The 18,567-nt window shown below is 48.7% G+C and overlaps 1 protein-coding gene across 1 annotated transcript in view; it reads left to right on the top strand.

Annotated features, from left to right (window-relative positions):
• LOC139051844 (uncharacterized) overlaps positions 1 to 18,567 on the top strand; it is an 88,018-nt gene that overhangs the window by 11,846 nt on the left and 57,605 nt on the right. The window contains exons 2-5 of the mRNA XM_070528862.1: positions 4,457 to 4,488; positions 5,539 to 5,636; positions 6,116 to 6,218; positions 12,888 to 13,048. Coding sequence (XP_070384963.1) covers positions 4,457 to 4,488; positions 5,539 to 5,636; positions 6,116 to 6,218; positions 12,888 to 12,976 — 322 coding nt within the window. The 3' untranslated portion in view covers positions 12,977 to 13,048. The remainder of the gene's footprint in view (positions 1 to 4,456; positions 4,489 to 5,538; positions 5,637 to 6,115; positions 6,219 to 12,887; positions 13,049 to 18,567) is intronic.

The following is an 18,567-nucleotide window of genomic DNA, read 5'->3' as shown; positions in this document are numbered from 1 at the left end:
CCGAATCCTGTGTAGCAATGATGTTTTGCTCCGTGTAAGCTTCGGGGGCAAACAGAATTTACCGTCTGGGTCAATCGTATGTAGACGTCTGTGAATATTATCAGAGTAGGCTCTGTAAACATGTTCAGTAAACGAGAACAGCTAAAACCAGGATGACCACAAAATGAGAGGGACACACACGGAATCGCTACTAACAACTACTTTTATTCAGTGCCACAACACACAAATACACGGTATCCCAGATAACTTGAGTCAAGAAGTTAAAAATGAAAGGCGCGTCGGAAGCGAATTGTACTAAACGCATACTATTTGAGTAGCCTAAAGTAACTCTCACAAGTTTTCGTTTTCCCCATTACTCACTAATTATTTAAGTTTAATTACCCAATTTCTTAATTATTGGCTGGGGACCCCAAGTATGATACGCAGATTTGTAGAGCACCTTCAGTAACCACCGATCGAGTTGTTTCCTTCGCGATACGTCTCACGTAGTCCTTTTTTTCCGGGTTGCAAAAGAAACCCCCGGGAAATATGAAAAAGAAAGCCACGTGACAGAGCACTTCCGTAGAGATATTGTGCTGCTCTCAAGCGTGCGTTCGGTGCATAAGGTCGGCTACATCAGGAGAAGAAGAAGAAGATGCTTCGGCTGCGACTGGCGACAAGGAAGCGGCAGGGAGTTATCTCATCGGCAGCGCTCGGTCAGGAGCATGCATTTTCGCCGTTATCCGACGGGAGCCGACGTTGTTCACCAGACGCACGCTTGGGAGCAGCACGATACCACTGCGCAAGAGCTCCGTAACGTGGCTTTTTTTTCATATTTTGTAAGCAGATGACTGACACAGTCATCTGCTTTTTTTGTGTGTGGTCAGCTTTAGTACTAATCGCGCTTGCTCGCTTATGCTTCGCCCCAGAATCAAGGTCTTATGAAAGCATGGTGCACAATTAAAGAGGGAAGGGTTTTAAAGCTTTATAGATACGTCGACGACTTTTAGTGTCTTAGCGTGTGACTCCTCGTACCTGGATACAGTTAATGAGTTTTTAAGTCTTTTTAATCAATCTTGTCAAGGGCTAAGATTTATTCATGATTTACGCCATGTAATCATTTGCAGTTCCTTGATCTTAGCCTAGAGTTCTGTCAACGGCATGTTTGTTGGGTTTGCCTTCTTCGGGCACAAAAGGAATTTTTGTCTTTCAAGTCAGAGCATTCAAGAATTGTCAAAAGAGGTATAGCATCCCAATGCATGGAATTAGGTCTCAGTATATCGTGTGTGCATAAAATGCAGGCAAGTTTTGATAATCAGGTTCGCCGGCTTTCGGCAGCAGAGTTCCGTGTGAAACTTTTGACAGCTATAGCCGAAAATATGTTACAGAGGTTGAAAATCAGAAAGCCGAGTACGAGGTCGACGACAGAACGTGAAGCGCTATGACCTGTAGTGGTGCCTTATATACATAAGGTTTCCCACAACATTAAGAAGGTCGCAAGTAGGCACGGCCTCCCTCTAGATTTTTCTGCTCAGAATAAGCTCGCAAAACTAGGCCCGGACATTCAGTGATAACAGGCGAGGCTCCTAAATTAGGCATGGGATATCGCGCGTTCCCTGTGTAATCGGAGTGGTTTCCGCCCTACCTTTATCATGTGCAAAGACGTACATTCGTCAGACCGGGTGATGCATCAACGAGCGACTGAGGGAACATGCCAGAAAAGCAACCAGTAATGCTGACAGAGAGGCACACATTGCATCCGATTTTAATATTTGCCGCCGTTGTGCATCGCGCTTTGATGAGACCTTCATTCTGGGGCGAAGCAAAAACGAGCAAGCACGATTAGTGCTAGAAGCTTATGAAATAAAGAAATAAAGCAGATGACTGTGTCAGTGACATCCTTATCTCTTCATGCTGCAGAGTGTCGTATTTTAAACTCGCATATCTGTTAACAACTGCCTGGCGTACTTGATGCGTTCATTTTGATTACATTTGTGCATGGGTGGCCATGGTGTATATATGTGCGTTGTGGCACGAGAATAAACGTAGTTGTTAGTAGCGCTTCTGTGTGTGTCCCTCTCATTTTGTGGTCGTCCTGGTTTGCGCGATTCTCTTTTACGGGTTAATAAGGTACTTCAGGCCCGTAAATTGATGCCGCACTGTGTCCAGGAGTGTCCAAAGTAAGTGTGTAGTTAACATGATACCCGTCATGGTGGCTTATCAGCTTTGGCATTCTGCTGTTAAGCATGTGGTTGATAGTTCGATTCCTGGGCATGGCAGCTTCATTTTGAAAGGGCGAAATGCAAGCACGCCCATGGTGTTTACATTTAGGTGCACATTAAAGAACTGATGTGGCCAAATTAATCCAGAGTCCTCTACGATGACATCTCTCATAGCTCCATTGTCGCTTTGAGGTGTTGAACCCCATTAATCAATCCATCGGAAGAAGGTCCTGTTCAAAGCGCCAACATGACCGTAGATGCTATGTACTTGCGTCAGGCATTGCCTGATGCAGTGGCCGGCCTAATTGGGCCTGTAGTACATATTTACCGATAAACACATTTTATCGTCAGTAAATCGCTCACAAGGAGCTCCAGGTTTAGACAATACGAACAAATGTGTACACGTGATGATGATGTCTAGAAAATAGTACATAGGCATGTGCCCAAAGCAGGGGAAAATTCAAGCAAACGTTTGCGCTACACCCAATTAGCCGTCAGCACAGCTCTTGTTCACCATGGGTTTGTACGCAGTGCACAAGTTGGCAGAACACCACGGGTTTTCTGTGAAATACACCCCAGCAAATCTGGAAATATTCTATGCAGAAGAATGGAAGAAGGAGGTGGTGGAGCTTGTAACATTAACATATCATGAGGTCTTGGCTCGATTATGGGAAAAGGCAGAAGAACTTTGTGAATGCTGTTCAAGGCAATGAGAAAGTTTGTTGTGGAGTGGGTAACTTGTTCAAAGTCCAAAAGAAGTTAAGCAGGCATGGCATTGCAAGTTGCTGCATTGACATCTTTACTTTGTAATGTATGAAAGTAATATACAAAGACTTGTCGGTCTGTTGTCATTGCAGAGCCTAGTGACAGGTTATCTGGTGTCTATGGGTCCAGAGCTTTGCAGCTTTTGAGTAAGACAATACTTCATATAGAGGGCCAGTTTTTTCTTGTTTGCCATCCTCGTGTGTGACTGTTGTTTTGTCTCAATTACTGTTGAAAGTTAAAAAATTGTCCTCCACCCTACAGCAGAAGAAAGCTACAAATTTCCTCTGGTGCTTCATGCTACTGTTGGGTGCATGACATTTTTTTACTTTCATGAAGCTTCCTCTAGTTCACGAATTTTCGCAGAACTGATTTGCAATAACATTGCTTGTGATCCTGTGACAGCATCTTGACAGCGCCACAGTGGTCCTGCCCGACCAGCTTGGTAAGATTTCTCTGACACCATTACTTAGTTTTCAGGAACAGATTGTGAGACACTTCCTCATGCTAACCAATATGTTATGCGTGCACTCGCTCATACTCATCGAGTCATTTTCACCAATACTTACCTACATACCTGCAGCACTTTTCAAAGTACTTACTCACACATTTATATGTTCACCCCCGTCTGTGTGGAAAACTTTGAGATAAGCACAGTCTTATCCAGATGTGCCTTGACTATTTCCAAGCCAACCCCCTTTTTTTCAGGAAGCCATCACTAATATTTATGCGTAATTTTTATGGATAGCTTTCGTTACTGTAATATCAGCAGTTCATATGATATTTTTTCTTGTCTGTCAGTGTTTCTAAGTTGCAGATAGACATTCTCACGGAAACTGTCTATTTGTAGCTTCACATTTCTTGGAATAGCGTTCACATACGACACATCATTTCTGGCACTGTGAATATAGGAAACCACAGAGGTGCCAGCGCCTAAGCATCTTCATTGAGCCACATTCAAGCTAGTGATGCCACCAGAGATTTGTACTCTTCTTCGTAATCATCGGTACTAAGTTGAAGCTCTGAACATGACTCAGTAGAGCTATCCAGGCCTAATCGTTTATTTGAAGTGAGTAAACATCGAAATACACAATGATTTTAGCATTGAAAAAGGCGGCGGGTATCAATAGGGCCCCCTAACTCCACACTACAATCTCTAAATCCCTGGGGAGGCACATTTCCAATTAATTTCTGCAAACTGCAGCCACAGAAATTTTTTGTGGAGGGAGGAGTGGTGAACTGGTGCCATCTAGTGCACAGCATTCACCCAAAATATGATAAAATGAGCGCCACTCATTTGTGGCGCTCTGCGGATAAAAGAAAGCCTTTGGACGAGTGAGACTCATAGTATTTGTTATAACTTAGTTGATGCATAGTTTCCATAATTAGTGGGATTGTGTGTAAGCAGTTGTTTAAATAGAACTAATCGATTAGAAATTTGCAGAAAATCTAATTGAATTCTTTCCTTTGCCTCAATATGTACTGCCACGCAGCAGCGGTGCGCAGGTGGTTCCAGATGAGCTCGGTAAGAAATGTTTTCTTAAGCTTCCTCTTATTATGCATATATATTTTTATGCATCTGTTTTTTTAGAGTACTCACAATATTGCGCGATCATAAATTGCACATGGCATTTTAACCAATCATCAGCACGCCTATCCTCGATTCCATTTCCGCCACATAAAGGGCAGAAAATTACTGTGTCATGATGGTGCTATTAGTGCCGCTCAACAAGATTTCTCGGAAGTTTTGCAGGGCTCCTTTCACGCATCATGTGGTTAATTTTATTCCCTGCTAGATGATAGGTAGCTTTGGAGTTTAATATGCACTTACAGCCTGGCTTGTAATGTTAAAAGCCATCAGTTATAGATCACGCATCCATCCTTTTTTTGTCTGAAATCTCTTTCTGTGCACATGTGCAATAGATTTTGCAGGTGCGTTTCGTGTTGCAGAGCACCATTAAGAGTTTGCATCCACTCACTTCCTTTTTTGACTGGAGTTGTGTTGTTCTGCCATTATAATTAATTATTAGAAAATAGCCCGGTTATTAGTTGTTTTGTTAGTTAAGGTAGTGCTGTAGAATGAATTGCTACACATCAGCAACACTAAACAGGTTGCAAAAATGATTGAGATTACATAAATATCATTGTTCACAGCTAGCAGCATTGCAAAATTACGAACATAGTAGTTGAACTCTAGTAGTCTGCTACATCACAACTTCCTTTTGCTTTAGTGAAGTCTGATCTCAAACTAATGCGACGTTCCAAGGTTTTACTTATAGGTAGTGCAGGTGGAACCCTCGAGCAATGTGACTCCAATTAGTGCAAAGCAAAAAATAGACATCATGTTGGAAACTGCACAAAGAATTGTTTCAGGATAAAGCTAAAGACTGTACACTTTCAATGCATTTATTACTTTGAAAGCTAACGTGGTCAGGCTTTCTAATTGTGTCAAAGCTGTAGTCATTTCTTTTAAAATTTCTGCCAGTGTGGCTACTTTGATTTTCCATGTGCACTACATGTCATTTACTTTTGTCGGTGTCCAATTCTTATCCCTATTAAATGCTTTGCATTGTAGGAAAACCTTGGACCTCTCAGGAGCTAGAGGATGCTCTCATGAGCGAACTGCCCGAGGGCCTCCAGACTGTGATCGACGGTGAGAGAGATGATGGAAAGGTAATTTCATTACGCAATGGGCTCTGCCTTTTTCCTTCATGGCAAGAGAAGTTATGGTGCAGGAAAACGTGTATTTATGTGCCAGACCATGCAGCCTGGTATTTAGGGGTACGCTTACATTTTTAAAAGCGTTGCATTACAGTCATCTCGTGACTACTCACTTGGCAAAACAGCTCTGGTGATTGTATAATTTTGTATTAGCAGCCTCAAAGCAGCACCTAAACCGATGAAGCATGCACCTGGGGGTTGATGGCTATGACACATGTCCATGCATAGGTCCTTCAAGATAATATACCGTATCGTGGGCACTACCTTATCTCGGGGGTCATGCTGGAGAAGTGCTAATGGCGGCATTTTCAATTTTAGTATAAAAAATATGGTTGATCCCTCCTTCGTAGGAATGTGTAGAAAAGAAAAGTTAAGTGTGTCTTCACGGAAGCTCTTCCATGTTTGACTCGTGAACTCATGGTCCACTGCAGGGAAAGGCGCAAGATTTGCAGGTTGGTGACCATGTTGCAGGCTTGCTTGGCAAGAGCGTCCTATCGGTGAGCGGAGTCCTGCTGCCGACTCGCTTTGGCGAAGGTACGGGCATTTTGGTCCGACTCTGTAGTGTCTTGGGCAGCCAGTTGCATAGCACTCGGCTTCGGGAATACAAGTGGCAGGGTTCGCAGCTTGCGCTGCAAACGTGCGAAGGCGTTCTGTTTCATGCTGGCGTGTCTCTAGCCGGACTAAAGCGAGATTCACCCGTCAACGTCATTCCCTTTCTGAGCCGCTTAGTTCAGCAGTTTTCCTAGTTGGTGCCATCATGAGCGAAGCAGTAGGCGGTGTGTAAGCACTGATGATGCATCTTGAAGCTGCACTCCATAGGCGACGAGGTTGTCACAGGCTAATCGGACAGGAAAGACAAACCATGTGCGGAAGCTGCGTAGTTACCTCAGCCGAAGGCCTATACTGCCTACATCAGGCTGAAGGAAAAAACCAGTCGCAAAACACAATGGACAAGAACAGAGATTCACACCACAACGACTGGAATATCAACTGAGCTGTATTAGAAATGGCGAAGTCCCAGCAAGACCAGCAGAGCCTGCGCAACAGCAGCATCACTAATCAAAGCATGAAAAATGAAATTATTGCACCTATCGTAACTGATCTAAAAAGACAAATTCTTTTTCAAGTAAGCGCCCCCAGGTTGTACTAATGCAGCCGTCATTAATAAACTGATGTAGTTGGCTTCCAGGATCTTTTGCTCTTCTATGCCCTTGCCCCTACCAAGAATCGTTGCATTGCTGAACAAAGATTAACAGCCACATTCATTGCATAGTTGTTTCCCCCAGTGCAAAAAGAACATAAAAGAAATGAGGGGGAGGCCCGCACCACTATGAGGTATAACGAGCTTAGAACGCCAATCAAAATATAAAAGATTGAAGCATCATCACGAATGACAATTCAAAATAAATTTAGATACAAAAGCCAGTAAGGTAAAAAAAGTTCGGAGCTGAAGCCAAAGGTATAAGTTAGGATAGTATATGATTATGGAGTAAGTCAGCAAAATTGGCAGCTTGGATACACCAAGTAGCGTGCTCCTGTATGTTTTATTAAGCATTAAGCTCCGGCAGGGACGTGCAGTCGTTGGTATTCTGCAGCTTTATTGCATGAAGATGTGATATCTTAAATTAGGCCGGCCATCTTCTGTCGATTGTCCATTTTCTGGCCAGGGGACAGATCAATGTGCGCACTTCCTTGTGCTAGGGTCCGGGTATATCGCATATCAGCGTGGCAGGAGGCTAGGTCCGTGGTAGGCCAAGAGCAGCATGATCTGGTGATTGACCTGAAAGCTCTAAATCACAAATGCCCGGGATAGTCGCCGAGCAGGCGCAGCTCAATGATGCGTGCCAGCATGAGTCTGAAGGCAGTATGTTATGCAGCAAGAGAGTGATAGAAAGATAGATATGACACAGTGGATAGGAAGGGAGGTAATGTAGATGGAGCATGTAGTTAGGACCACAAGCAACGGGGTATAGACCCCACCACGGTCGGAATGTACAGTGCTAATGGCACGCACAGACATGCAAAAGTAATATGAAAGCGTGAAAGAGCGAGGTGTGAGACAGAAGCCATGGAAGAGCAAGGGGAGTTATGAGCCATCTGGAAAAGTGGTAGTGGTGGGGTGCGCAGGCACAGAGCGTACAATGTCATGGGCTAACCGTAATAACAATGCGCGCTGTCGTTTACTTTGCAGCATCGCAAGGTACACTGCTGGCGTCAGTCACATGGTCAATCCGGGAGTGAGCGCACATTGGTGCCGCTATCGGCGCAGTACCTGGGCACGCAGTAAAATAGTGCTCCGCTCCCTCGCACTCCGCACCGCAGGTACACAGATTCGCGGCACTAAGATGAAATCGATGCAAGTACTAATATGGGAAGTGTCCATGTCCTGTGAAGAGGTGAACGAGTAAGTGTTTTGGATGGAACCAGCCGGGGATTGATTGAACACTGGTCACCCACGCGTAGAGGCAGGTGCCTCGCCCCTCCCGCTGCCAGTACTGGTGCCGCTGGTTCGCAGCAATCCCAAAACACTGCTTTCTGATCGATCAAACGGAGTGAGCGCTCGTTCGAACTGCTCCAGTAGTGCACGCAGACAAGACGGCGGTGTCAGCAAGCTCGTTAACCAGCACGCCCCGGTGCCCTGGTACATGAAATAACAGGACACCAGGTACGTTTCTTGCCAATAAACGAAGCTCATTCCTGATCCGCGTTATCTGCTCCCCCGCAGCGCGCAACCGCGATGAGGCCACCAACAGCGACAGACAGTCGGTGTACAGGTATACTGTGTGGCGCATGGTAGCTATATATGCCAGCGCCTCCTCACATGCACACAGCTCAGTGCCGAATGCTCCAGAGGCACTAACAACCCGGTATTTGCTCTCACGGACGACGCGACCACAACGATCCAAGGCTACAAACGCGGCGCCCGCCGCAATGGTGGTGTAGGCGCCGTCCCTATATACGTGATAAACAGGAGCCCGGGAAAGCATATTAGCCTGTTCAGGGGTGAGGCGCGTGAAGGGAAACCGGACGCGCTCACTAGGGTGCTCCGTCCACGGGTCACAGGGGAAGTCGAGTAGGTGGGGATGAAAAGTTTCAACGCCGTAATGAGTCACCTGGCGATGTGTAAATAGGAAGAACTCAGCCGTCACTCGATCCAACTCCACAGTAAGGGGAGGACAGTTGGCTAACACATGAAATGCCGACGTGAGCGTTGTGTGGTAGCGTCCGTCATGGCGACAAGAAGGGACCGCTGGGCAGAGAGGACGCGCGTAGTAAGGTGGGCGGAAGGGAACGGGGGCCACCAAACTGGGGACGCGTACGCAACGGCAGGCAGCAGATCCTGTCGGTATATTCGGCGAATAATTGCCGGAGGGAGCGTGCGATGTAAACGGATAAAATTTAGTAATCGAACAGCCAATAACTCTGATTAAGATTTAATATAGTCAGCCTGGGAAAAGAAGTTAAGTTTATCGTGAACGACCACACCAAGGAGTTTGATGCGATCCTTGCACTGCAAGAAAGCACCATCCAATCGGATGGACGGCCGCCGCTTTAACGTTCCAAAGTGGCCGTTGCTAAAAAATACAAAGAAAGATTTTGTGTGACTGATTTCGACCTTGTTCTGTCGAGACCAATTAAAGACCAAGGTAAGGACCGATTCCGCCAAGGCCTGCAGGTGCAAACGCGAAGTGCCAGCAATGAGGAGAATGGTGTCGTCCGCATATGCCTGCATGTGTACTCCCTCGGGAAGGTCGAGATCTAGGAGCGAATGGATGACTACGTTCCATAATAGGTGCTGACCGGTGATCCCTGAGGGGTGCCAGTCGACGAGCGTGCAGTCACCTCACCCGCGTGCGAACGAAAGACAACCGTTCGACCCGTCAGAAAGGACTGGAGCAGGTTGTAGAGGTTGACAGGGCACCGGTGCTTGCGGAAAAACAAGAGAACCGCGTCGTGCCACACGCTGTTGAAGGCCCCTGTAAAATCTAACGAGATGAGGACGGCTGGAGTCTTGGTGGATTTCAGGGCGCACAGCCTCTGACGTAATGCGTAGAGCGCCTGATGGGCACCATGAGCATGTGTAAATCCGAACTGGCGAGGATGAAAAAGATTGTGTGAGTGCAAAAAATAGTATAGCCGGGAATTTAGTAGGCGTTCGAGGACCTTCCCGAAAAGCGAGTTCACGACAAGGGGCCTGTACGCGGATGAAAGGTGAGGTGGATCAAGGCAGAAAGCTGGGATAGTTGGTGTGTCATCATTATTCAAAGGCTATCTGCTAAATTCAAAGGCTAGCGCCCCGCTATATTGCGCTAGCCTTTGAATAATAGTGAAGGGGACGACCAGGCTTCAGTATGAAAATTGTTCTGCCAGCCTTCCAACAGGAGGGGAAGTGGTCCAAATTGAGAGCACTGTTAAATAAAGGCAGAAAAAAGTGGGAATGCTGCTGAAACAGCTGGCGGACAAACATGCCTGTAAGGCCGTCTGGCCCCGGCGCCGCACGAGGGTTACCATGCGAGATCGCATGTTCGAGCTCTGCCATGCTGAACGGACGGTCCTCGCAGTGCCAAAGATAAGGGCAAATGCTGAGCTGCCGAAGGCGCTGGTGCAACTCGTTGTCAGAGGTCGGATCGTCAGTCGCCACATGCTCTCGCAAGAGCAACGCGGCGGAGTCAAGAACGAAGACCGTCGATCCTTCCGGAGAGACAGCGAGCGGGGAAAGGGGTGTCGGTGCGACGTGTTTGCCAAAAGCCAGCTTAAACTGTTTGCCAAAAACGAGTCTCGTGGTAAGGTCTCGACAGACAGTCTTTTCGAAGCTGTCCTTCGCGATTCGGATATTGTGTTTGTAGACCGCGAACGCGTTGGCATATTGCCGCCTGAAAACCGTTTGGAGCACAGGGTCCCGTGTCCGCTGAGCCCGGCGTCGCATCGCGCGCACTCTTGCCCGCTCCTCTCCTAATTGCGAGGTCCACCACGCCTTGGCCCTCTCACCTCGTTGTCGTATTACTCGCATGTACTTTCGAGAAAGTGCATCGTAGATACGGTAAAATTGCGCGAGCACCATGTGCAGCGGAAGGGTCGTGGAAAAGGCACAGCGATTCACCCGTGGAAACCAAGCGGAGCTCTGCAGGACGTTCAATATCTCACATTGCGCAAAAGTGGTCAGATGCTTTACGGTTATGCCGGGAGTCGCACAGAGAGAAAATTCAATATATCTGTGGTGCGAGGGCGTGTCCGCATCCGATACTGCCCTAGTGTACCCCCTTCCGGGCCAAAGGTATGGACAGCATCGCGACGTCAATCCACGAACTGGCGTAAGGCGTGTCGAAGGTAGGGGCAGATATGGGGTCGTTCAATGTCTGTAGACCATTGCCACTGGCAAAACTTGCCATCTGGACGCCCCGCATATCGCCAGCTACAGGACCCCAGAGTTCATGCTTGTCGTCAAAGTCCCCGGCTAGAACAAAGTTCTGAAAGGAATGTCACGAGAAACATTGCCAGAGCTCGTCTAGGATAGGGTCTATAGGTCCATGCGGAGGGGCATAGGTCGCCACAAGGATGAATTCCTGCCGCGGGCAGGCACAGCTAGCCGCTACTAGGTGCTGCGATATATATACCGGGAACATGTCAAACCCGGGAGCCCGTGCCAGCAGCATTACGCGCGGATTCACCGGGGCGTTGAAAGAAGTTAGGGTATGCGGTACGTTGGCAAGTTTTCCATCTCGGATGTGCGGCTCTGAGACGATGGCAAATGAAAGCCACCCCGATCCATGTGGTCATCTAACAACTTCGTCACATCCTGGATGTGGTCGATGTTGGCCTGTAGGAACTTGAGGGCGTCCTAGCCATATTCTACTGAAAACCATTGATGCCGGGAAGGAAAGTCTGACCGCCAGAATCCCGGTCGCAAGCGCGTGCCCGAGAGCCAATGGGTCGCGTTAAAGAGCCATGAGTGTGTTTCCTCGTACGCATGGACCCCCTGGAGGAGGCTGCACAAATACTGACAGAATGCCAAAGAAGGAAAGGCGGGCAGGAGGCGCGGAGAGGCACCGAGCACGATAATAGGCAGGAGAGAGTAAAGAAAAAGGGGTGAGTTTTATAAACGCTTGAAAAACTTGAAAAAAGAATTTGCCTTTTTAGGTCGGTTATGATAGATGCAATGACTTTACTTTTCATGCTCTAATTAGTGATGCTGCTGTTGAGCATGCTCTGCTGGTCTTGCTGGGACTACGCCGTTTCTAATACAGCTCAGTTGATATTTCAGTCGTTGCGGTGTGAACCTCTCTTTTTCTCCATTGTGTTTTCCGACTGGTTTTTTCCTTCAGCCTGATGTAGGCAGTATAGGCCTTCGGCTGAGGTGGCTATGCAGCTTCCGCACATGGTTTGTCTTCCCGTACATTCATTGCGATTTCTAGGCTTGTTTGCACCGTTATCGGATATGAGTTACTAAGCAAGGCAATATCATCAGCGAATCGCAAGTTACTAAGGTATTCTCCATTAACTCTTATCCCCAATTCTTCCCAATCCAGGTCTCAATACCTCCTGTAAAGATGCTGTGAATAGCATTGGAGAGATCGTATCTCCCTGCCTGACGCCTTTCTTTATTGGGATTTTGTTGCGTTGTTTATGGAGGACTACGGTGGCTGTGGAGCCGCTATAGATGTCTTTTGAGTATTTTTACATACGGCTTGTCTACACCCTGATTCCGCAATGCCTCCATGACTGCTGAGGTTTCGACTGAATCAAACGCTTTCTTGTAATCAATGAAAGCTATATATAAATGTTGGTTATATTCCGCACATTTTTCTATCACATGGTTGATAGTGTGAATATGGTCTATTGTTGAGTAGCCTTTACGGAATCCTGCCTGGTCCTTTGGTTGACGGAAGTCTAAGGTGTTCCCGATTCTGTTTGCAATTACCTTAGTAAATATTTTGTAGGCAACGGACAGTAAGCCGATCGGTCTACCATTTTTCAAGTCTTTGGCGAAACGAAGTGTACTTCGTTTGTGTTTAAATTATCATAATCTGTCGGATGTGTGGATTTGGAACATTGACCATCCGTAGGGAGGTGCACTTGTCGTGTATAAAAAATTTTTAATGTATTTTCCGCAGTACAAACACAGCCCTGTGATAGCCTAAGGGCACTGCACTTTGTATAAATCAATTATGTATTATGAAAACTCACCATTCCTGTGTCCTTCAGAAAAGGTTGACAACGGCGCTCCGCTGCTGCCTTCCTCTGAGGAACACGTCGTGTGGTCCGAGCACCTGGATGTCTCCTGGCTCCTCTAGCTCCTCAGCTGGTGGCACTTCCCCACCATAATCGTCCAATGTCCAGTCGCCCGCGTCCAAGGCAATGTTATGGTGAGCAACGCATGCATAAATGATTCGCGCTGCTCTATCGGGGCTGTAAAGTAATGTCCGAAAGCGCTGCGAACAGCGGAACTTGCTTTTCAACACCCCGATACATCTCTCCGCAACGTTCCGCATGGATGCGTGCTCCTGGTTGTAGTGGGCTTCAGAGGTGGTGCCGGCATGGCTGCCAGGTACTGGAACCAGCAGCCATGGCTCGAGAGGATATCCTGAGTCTCCTATTACAGAAAGTGACAGCTGAGTGCTCTGCCCTAGTTAGGGGTACGCATTACAAATACTGACCAAGCAGATACTCGCCAGGCTGCAGTTGTGCGGCAAGGCGTGCACGCAGTGGGTTATGCTGCCACACCGAAGGGTAATTACACGAACCATGGAACCGGGGGTAAACAACAAGAATGCCAAGTTCCGCGTTGCACACCTGCAATGGCGAGCAATACAAAATAGCGCTGCAGATATGCTCGAAATCCGTGTTGTCATTCATATGCACAAAAGAATACACGTACGCTGGTACAAGTAGCAGACTGTTTCAGCCATAGGCGTGCACAGGGTCTTGCAATTAGGGGGGGGGAGAATGCGCCCCCCCCCTTGTGTGGACGCCTATGGTTCGCACTAATTGATACTTAAATGAAAACTCGAGGCCCGATATTGCGCAAGAACCCCCATACGAGCCAAAGCCAGCCCATGCAATGGTTGTAAGTACTTCCGTGTTCAAAATGCTTCTATCGTGTCTTCCCTACAGTGTATCCAATTCTGCTACGACTGCTGCCCATTTAAAACACAATTTTGGAACGGCAAACTGATTATGCACAACACATGGCACTCATCATTACTTCCGACATGCCAGATTTCAACGAGCTCGTAAACAGCCCCCCCATGTCCTCTTTTAATTGTTACATTACTTGTTATGCCAGCTTGGGCATTAAACTGAACAATTGCTACTATGGGCGAGTAAAAATGGCAACCACAGTTTGAAGTAAAACATTCCAACGGTACTTACGACCATGACGTTTAGGGCGTAATAACCCTTTCTCGACATGAAGCTCGCCGTGTCAGCCGGCCTGAGTCCCTCTGGCTTCATAATGGTGATCAATGTGCCATCGACGCACGCTAGCATGCCTGGAATGGCGCCGCGTCGCGCAAACGCCGCCTTTGCCTCATCCTTGGCAGCCGGTGTCAATGGAAAGTCCACCAACTTTCTCCGGGCAGACACGGAAATGATGGCCTCCGTCACCTCGTGAATGGTGCTGCTCACGGCCGACTGTGCCATGCCTACGTGTTCCTCGCGACCAACGCTCCTCTGGAAGCTTCCGGTGCCGAACAATCGCAGCGCGCACAACACCTTCCTTTCTGTGGAAAGGCCACTGGCCCGCTGGCATCCAATGATAGGGTCAAGCTCGTCGCGCAAGCTACGAACTGTTCGTTTGGACACACGAAAATACTGCCGGAACTCTTCTTCCGTCAACTCTTCAAATGCATCATCTACATCGGGTCGTCGCCTCTGCGCGACTGCAGCAGCCGCACAGGCGATACGAAAAGGCACGGCAGAGAAAAACGCCATTTTCTCCAACTGTTGGGAGCGCGGAATCGGATTGAATCGGATACGAAAGACGCTAACTGTCCCAAGCACTTACATTCTAATCCAATCCAAGCCGTCTGGTAGCCGTTCTAATCCGTTCTATCGCTCCGGACGGACTCTCCGTCTGTTCTGTGGCGTTCGTCCGTTAGCAGACGACACGGAATGATTATGAGCAGCAAGACGTCACGGCTCACGTGACAATTGACGTCATGGCATTCATCGAGGTTCAAATGGACCACTCGTGTGCGGCTCGATGGAACGGACCATCTCCATTCTATTTTGGAACGCGTACAAGATCGCACCCCTGTTGTCGGTCGATTCTGACACGGGCGAGTTGTCTCGCTTCTTCAGCACGTTGAGCGAAAGCTTCAGCGTCCGTGCCTATATCGCCGCAGTCATGTGGCAACATCGTATCGAGCATCGTCATCACTTCATGGCCATGAAGAAGGCTAAATGGTGTCTTTCACGTTGTTTCCTGTTGAGCAGTGTTGTAAGCGAATGTGGTATTCGGTAGAATGTCATCCCAATTTTTGTGTCTCACGCCTACGTACATACTCAGCATGTCGGCAACAGTCTTGTTCAAGCGTTCTGTTAGGCCGTTCGTTTGCGGGTGACAGGCTCTGGTCTTTCGGTGAGCCGTGCCGCTGAGGTTAAGCACTGTCATTAGGAGTGTAGCCGTAAAGGCAGTCCCTTTGTCCGTTATTATAATCGCTGGTGCACCGTGTCTCAGAACTATGTTTTCAATAAAGAATCGCGCTGCTTCAACTGCGGTGCCACTTGGAAGGGCCTTGGTTTCTGCATAGCGCGTCACGTAATCTATGCCAACTATTACCCACTTATTGCCAGTATTGGAAGTCGGGAATGGTCCGAGAAGGTCCATCCTGATTTGGGAAAATGGGGTCGTGGGCACTTGGACTGGTTGCATTACGCAGCTGGTTTCATATCTAGTTGTTTGCATCACTGATAATCGAGGCACGTGCGCACGTAATGTTTCACAAAGGTGGCTATCCTTGGCCAGTAATATTTTTCTTCGACTCGGGCCATCGGGCGCGTGTAGCCGAGGTGGCCAGATGTCGGTTGATTGTGGCAGCCTTGCAAGACCTCCTGACGGAGGCACGTTGGGATGACAAGCAGCCGCCTGCTTTCGCTTGCAGAGAAGTTCTTGTTGTAAAGAACATCATTAAGGAAGCAGAATGATGACAAGCTCCTTGTAAATGTTTTGCGCGCGCTTGTAATCCGGCTTTCGAAAAATTCAAAAAGTGGAATGAGTTTGCTGTGTTCTAGCTGCTGAAGAATCAATCGTGGCCGTATCTAGAACACATATAAAAGCCATGTGTTCGTCATCTTCTGTGACTTCCTGCTCAATCGGTGACCTTGAAAGGCACTATGCGTCGGAGTGCTTTCGTCCGGACTTGTACACTACTGTCATATCGAATTCTTGAAGCCTTAGGCTCCAACGCGCTAGTCGACCGGACAGATCCATCAAGTTCGTCAGTCAGCAAAGTGAGTGATAATTGCTGACAACAGTGAAGGAACGGCCATAGATACGGGCGAAACTTCATAACTGCCCGTACCACCGCAACGCATTCTTTTTCTGTTGAAGAGCAATTAGACTCAGCACGTGAGGTAGTGGTGGTGGTAAACACTTATTTCACTTATTTACAGAGTGGTTTGGGGATAAACGTTACCAGTGCCGTTTTCGAGTCCATTGGGAGGGGAGTGCTGCCATCCCAGATAGTGTTGCAGTATTCGAGCAGGTGCACGTACGCCATGTCCGGGAGGTTAGCTAAGAGCTTAACCGTGACTCTACCCGTGCCTCCTTTCATTTTGGCCAAGGCCGCTTTCAGGTCTTGGAGTTGGAAAGGGCGATCCAGCTCCTCATTCGCGAGGGCTGCATACGAGTATGCTGACCCGTAAGGGCCTTGGATGCTACAGAGATATTTATCCCTGAGCACAGAAGCCAGTTTGGTTGTGTCCCCATAGAAAGCATGAACTGCCCTTTGGAGGTGTTTGTGGGTTTCTGTCCGGGTCTGGCCTGCATCGATCAGGGCGCGAAAGACAAGCCATGTACTGCGGTTTGACATCTGTTTGGCGGCGGTGCTGCAGTGGTCTACCCAGTTTGAGTCGGCGAGGTGGGCCGCATATTCCGCCGCCTCCTCGGTGAGTTCTGCTATCCGTATTGTAAGTTTACGGTTATGCTTCTGCCGGCGCCACCGGCGGATGAGGCTGTACCGGGCCTCCCAGAGGTGCAGGAGGTGGTTAGCCACCGCTGGCGTGGCCTTTGAGAGCTGAACTTGTTGTTCAGTATTACTAAGCTGCGTCACTATGTTCTGGCATCATCTTTCATAGCTCTTCTGAGCAATAGGTGTAGACTTAATGTAGTCAGATCGAAAGTGTGTCCAATCTGGTAATGTAGATTTCTGGTGTTGGCGGGTGTGTAGTTTAGTATGGACTGTGGTAAGAAGAATGCAGTGGTCTCTGCCGAGGGTTTCCTCGGTGTTGGACCAGTCTGCATATCGGATGTTCTTGGTAAACGTGAGGTCGGGGCATGTGTCCCGAGTCACTGAATAACGAATGCGGGTAGGGTGGGCAGGATCCATACGAAAAGTGAGGCCCAGCTTGGACATAAGTTAAGCCAACTTTCTGCCACGTTTCTCTTCTTGACGGTAGCCCCAAAGAGGGCTAGGAGCATTAAGATCTCTAACTATTAGAGGCTCCTTTCCCGCCACCCTAAGTGCCTCACTAAACACGTCGGCATAGGTGATGTTGGGGAGTTTCGGTGAACTGCAGATGTTGAGCACGTGTAGTGATGGGTCCTGTTTCCTAATAAGGAGGGGGTCGCCATAGCGTGCGAACAGGTCGTATTGCAGCCTACATCGATCGGGGTAGCCGTGTAATTTTTGCTAACCCAGAGTGCGGTCTGTGCGTCCCGCTGATAGACCGGATAGTTAGCCAGCGTGGCGGCGTCTCCCGGGTCCTGGAGAGCCACCACCGCGGGGAGTTCGTTGAGAGTTAAGTGGAGTAGGAGGGCCGCCCGCTTATAGCGGGCGCAAAACCCCCGACAATTCCACTGAAGGACTATGTTTGGCGCCGAATTCCTTCACGAGTGCCGGCGTCTTTTACCGTGTCCCGCCATTTTGATCACTTTGGTTTGGTGTACCGCTTGGAAGGTGAGCCGGTGCGGTGAGGTGCGCTTAGGTGAGCCCATCGGCCCGGAATGTGTTCCGGTATCCGTGTATACCTTTCTTGAGAAGGTGGGCCCTTTGAAACTATTCCCGGGCACTTTACCTCCCGACAACACTGGCCGTACCGCTAAGCCTAACGGACGCGGTAGCTCCCCGGCGAAGCGGACGCTCCGATCCGCACCGATCTGCGTCCGATGGCGACTGCAAACTCGGAGGTGAGGGGTTAAGACCCCGACGGCATGATGTGGGTGACCACATCGGCCGCGAGCGGCACGCCGGAGCAGCAGCAAGCCTTCAAGAGCCCCGCGCTCGCTAGCACGGTGGCTCGCCGAGAGAGCGGCGACAACGCCGTGATGGTGGCGTCCGCCTACGCGGCCTCTCCGGCCGCAGAAGCCATCGCCGCTCGGCAAGAAAGCCTCCTCCCGCCTGCGACGCGCTCAGCGGGCGCTCAGGGGAAAAAGCTGGTGGCCTGGAAGCCGCTTCCCCTGCCGAAACCGGCTACAAAGGACTTTGTCGTGGTCGTGAAACCCGAAACGACATTCTCACTTACGGTTGCGTTCACCTACAACAGCCTGGGACGAGCACTTGTCGCCCCCCTTGGGCCAACGGCTGCCCGCGCCTTCGCCCTCGTCCATGAAAGCGAGCAAAATCTTTTTCTAGTTTACACCGCTGAACCGAAAGTAGCGGATAAAATCATCGGAGATTTTGCGATGAATTCTCCGGTCGGTGAGGTGCCCCTTGGCGGGCAT

Source organism: Dermacentor albipictus, unplaced genomic scaffold (genome assembly GCF_038994185.2).
Source record: "Dermacentor albipictus isolate Rhodes 1998 colony unplaced genomic scaffold, USDA_Dalb.pri_finalv2 scaffold_15, whole genome shotgun sequence".
Taxonomy (NCBI): Eukaryota; Metazoa; Arthropoda; class Arachnida; order Ixodida; family Ixodidae; genus Dermacentor; species Dermacentor albipictus.
Note: the sequence above shows the minus strand (reverse complement) of the source record. Positions and strands in the feature narration are given on the sequence as shown.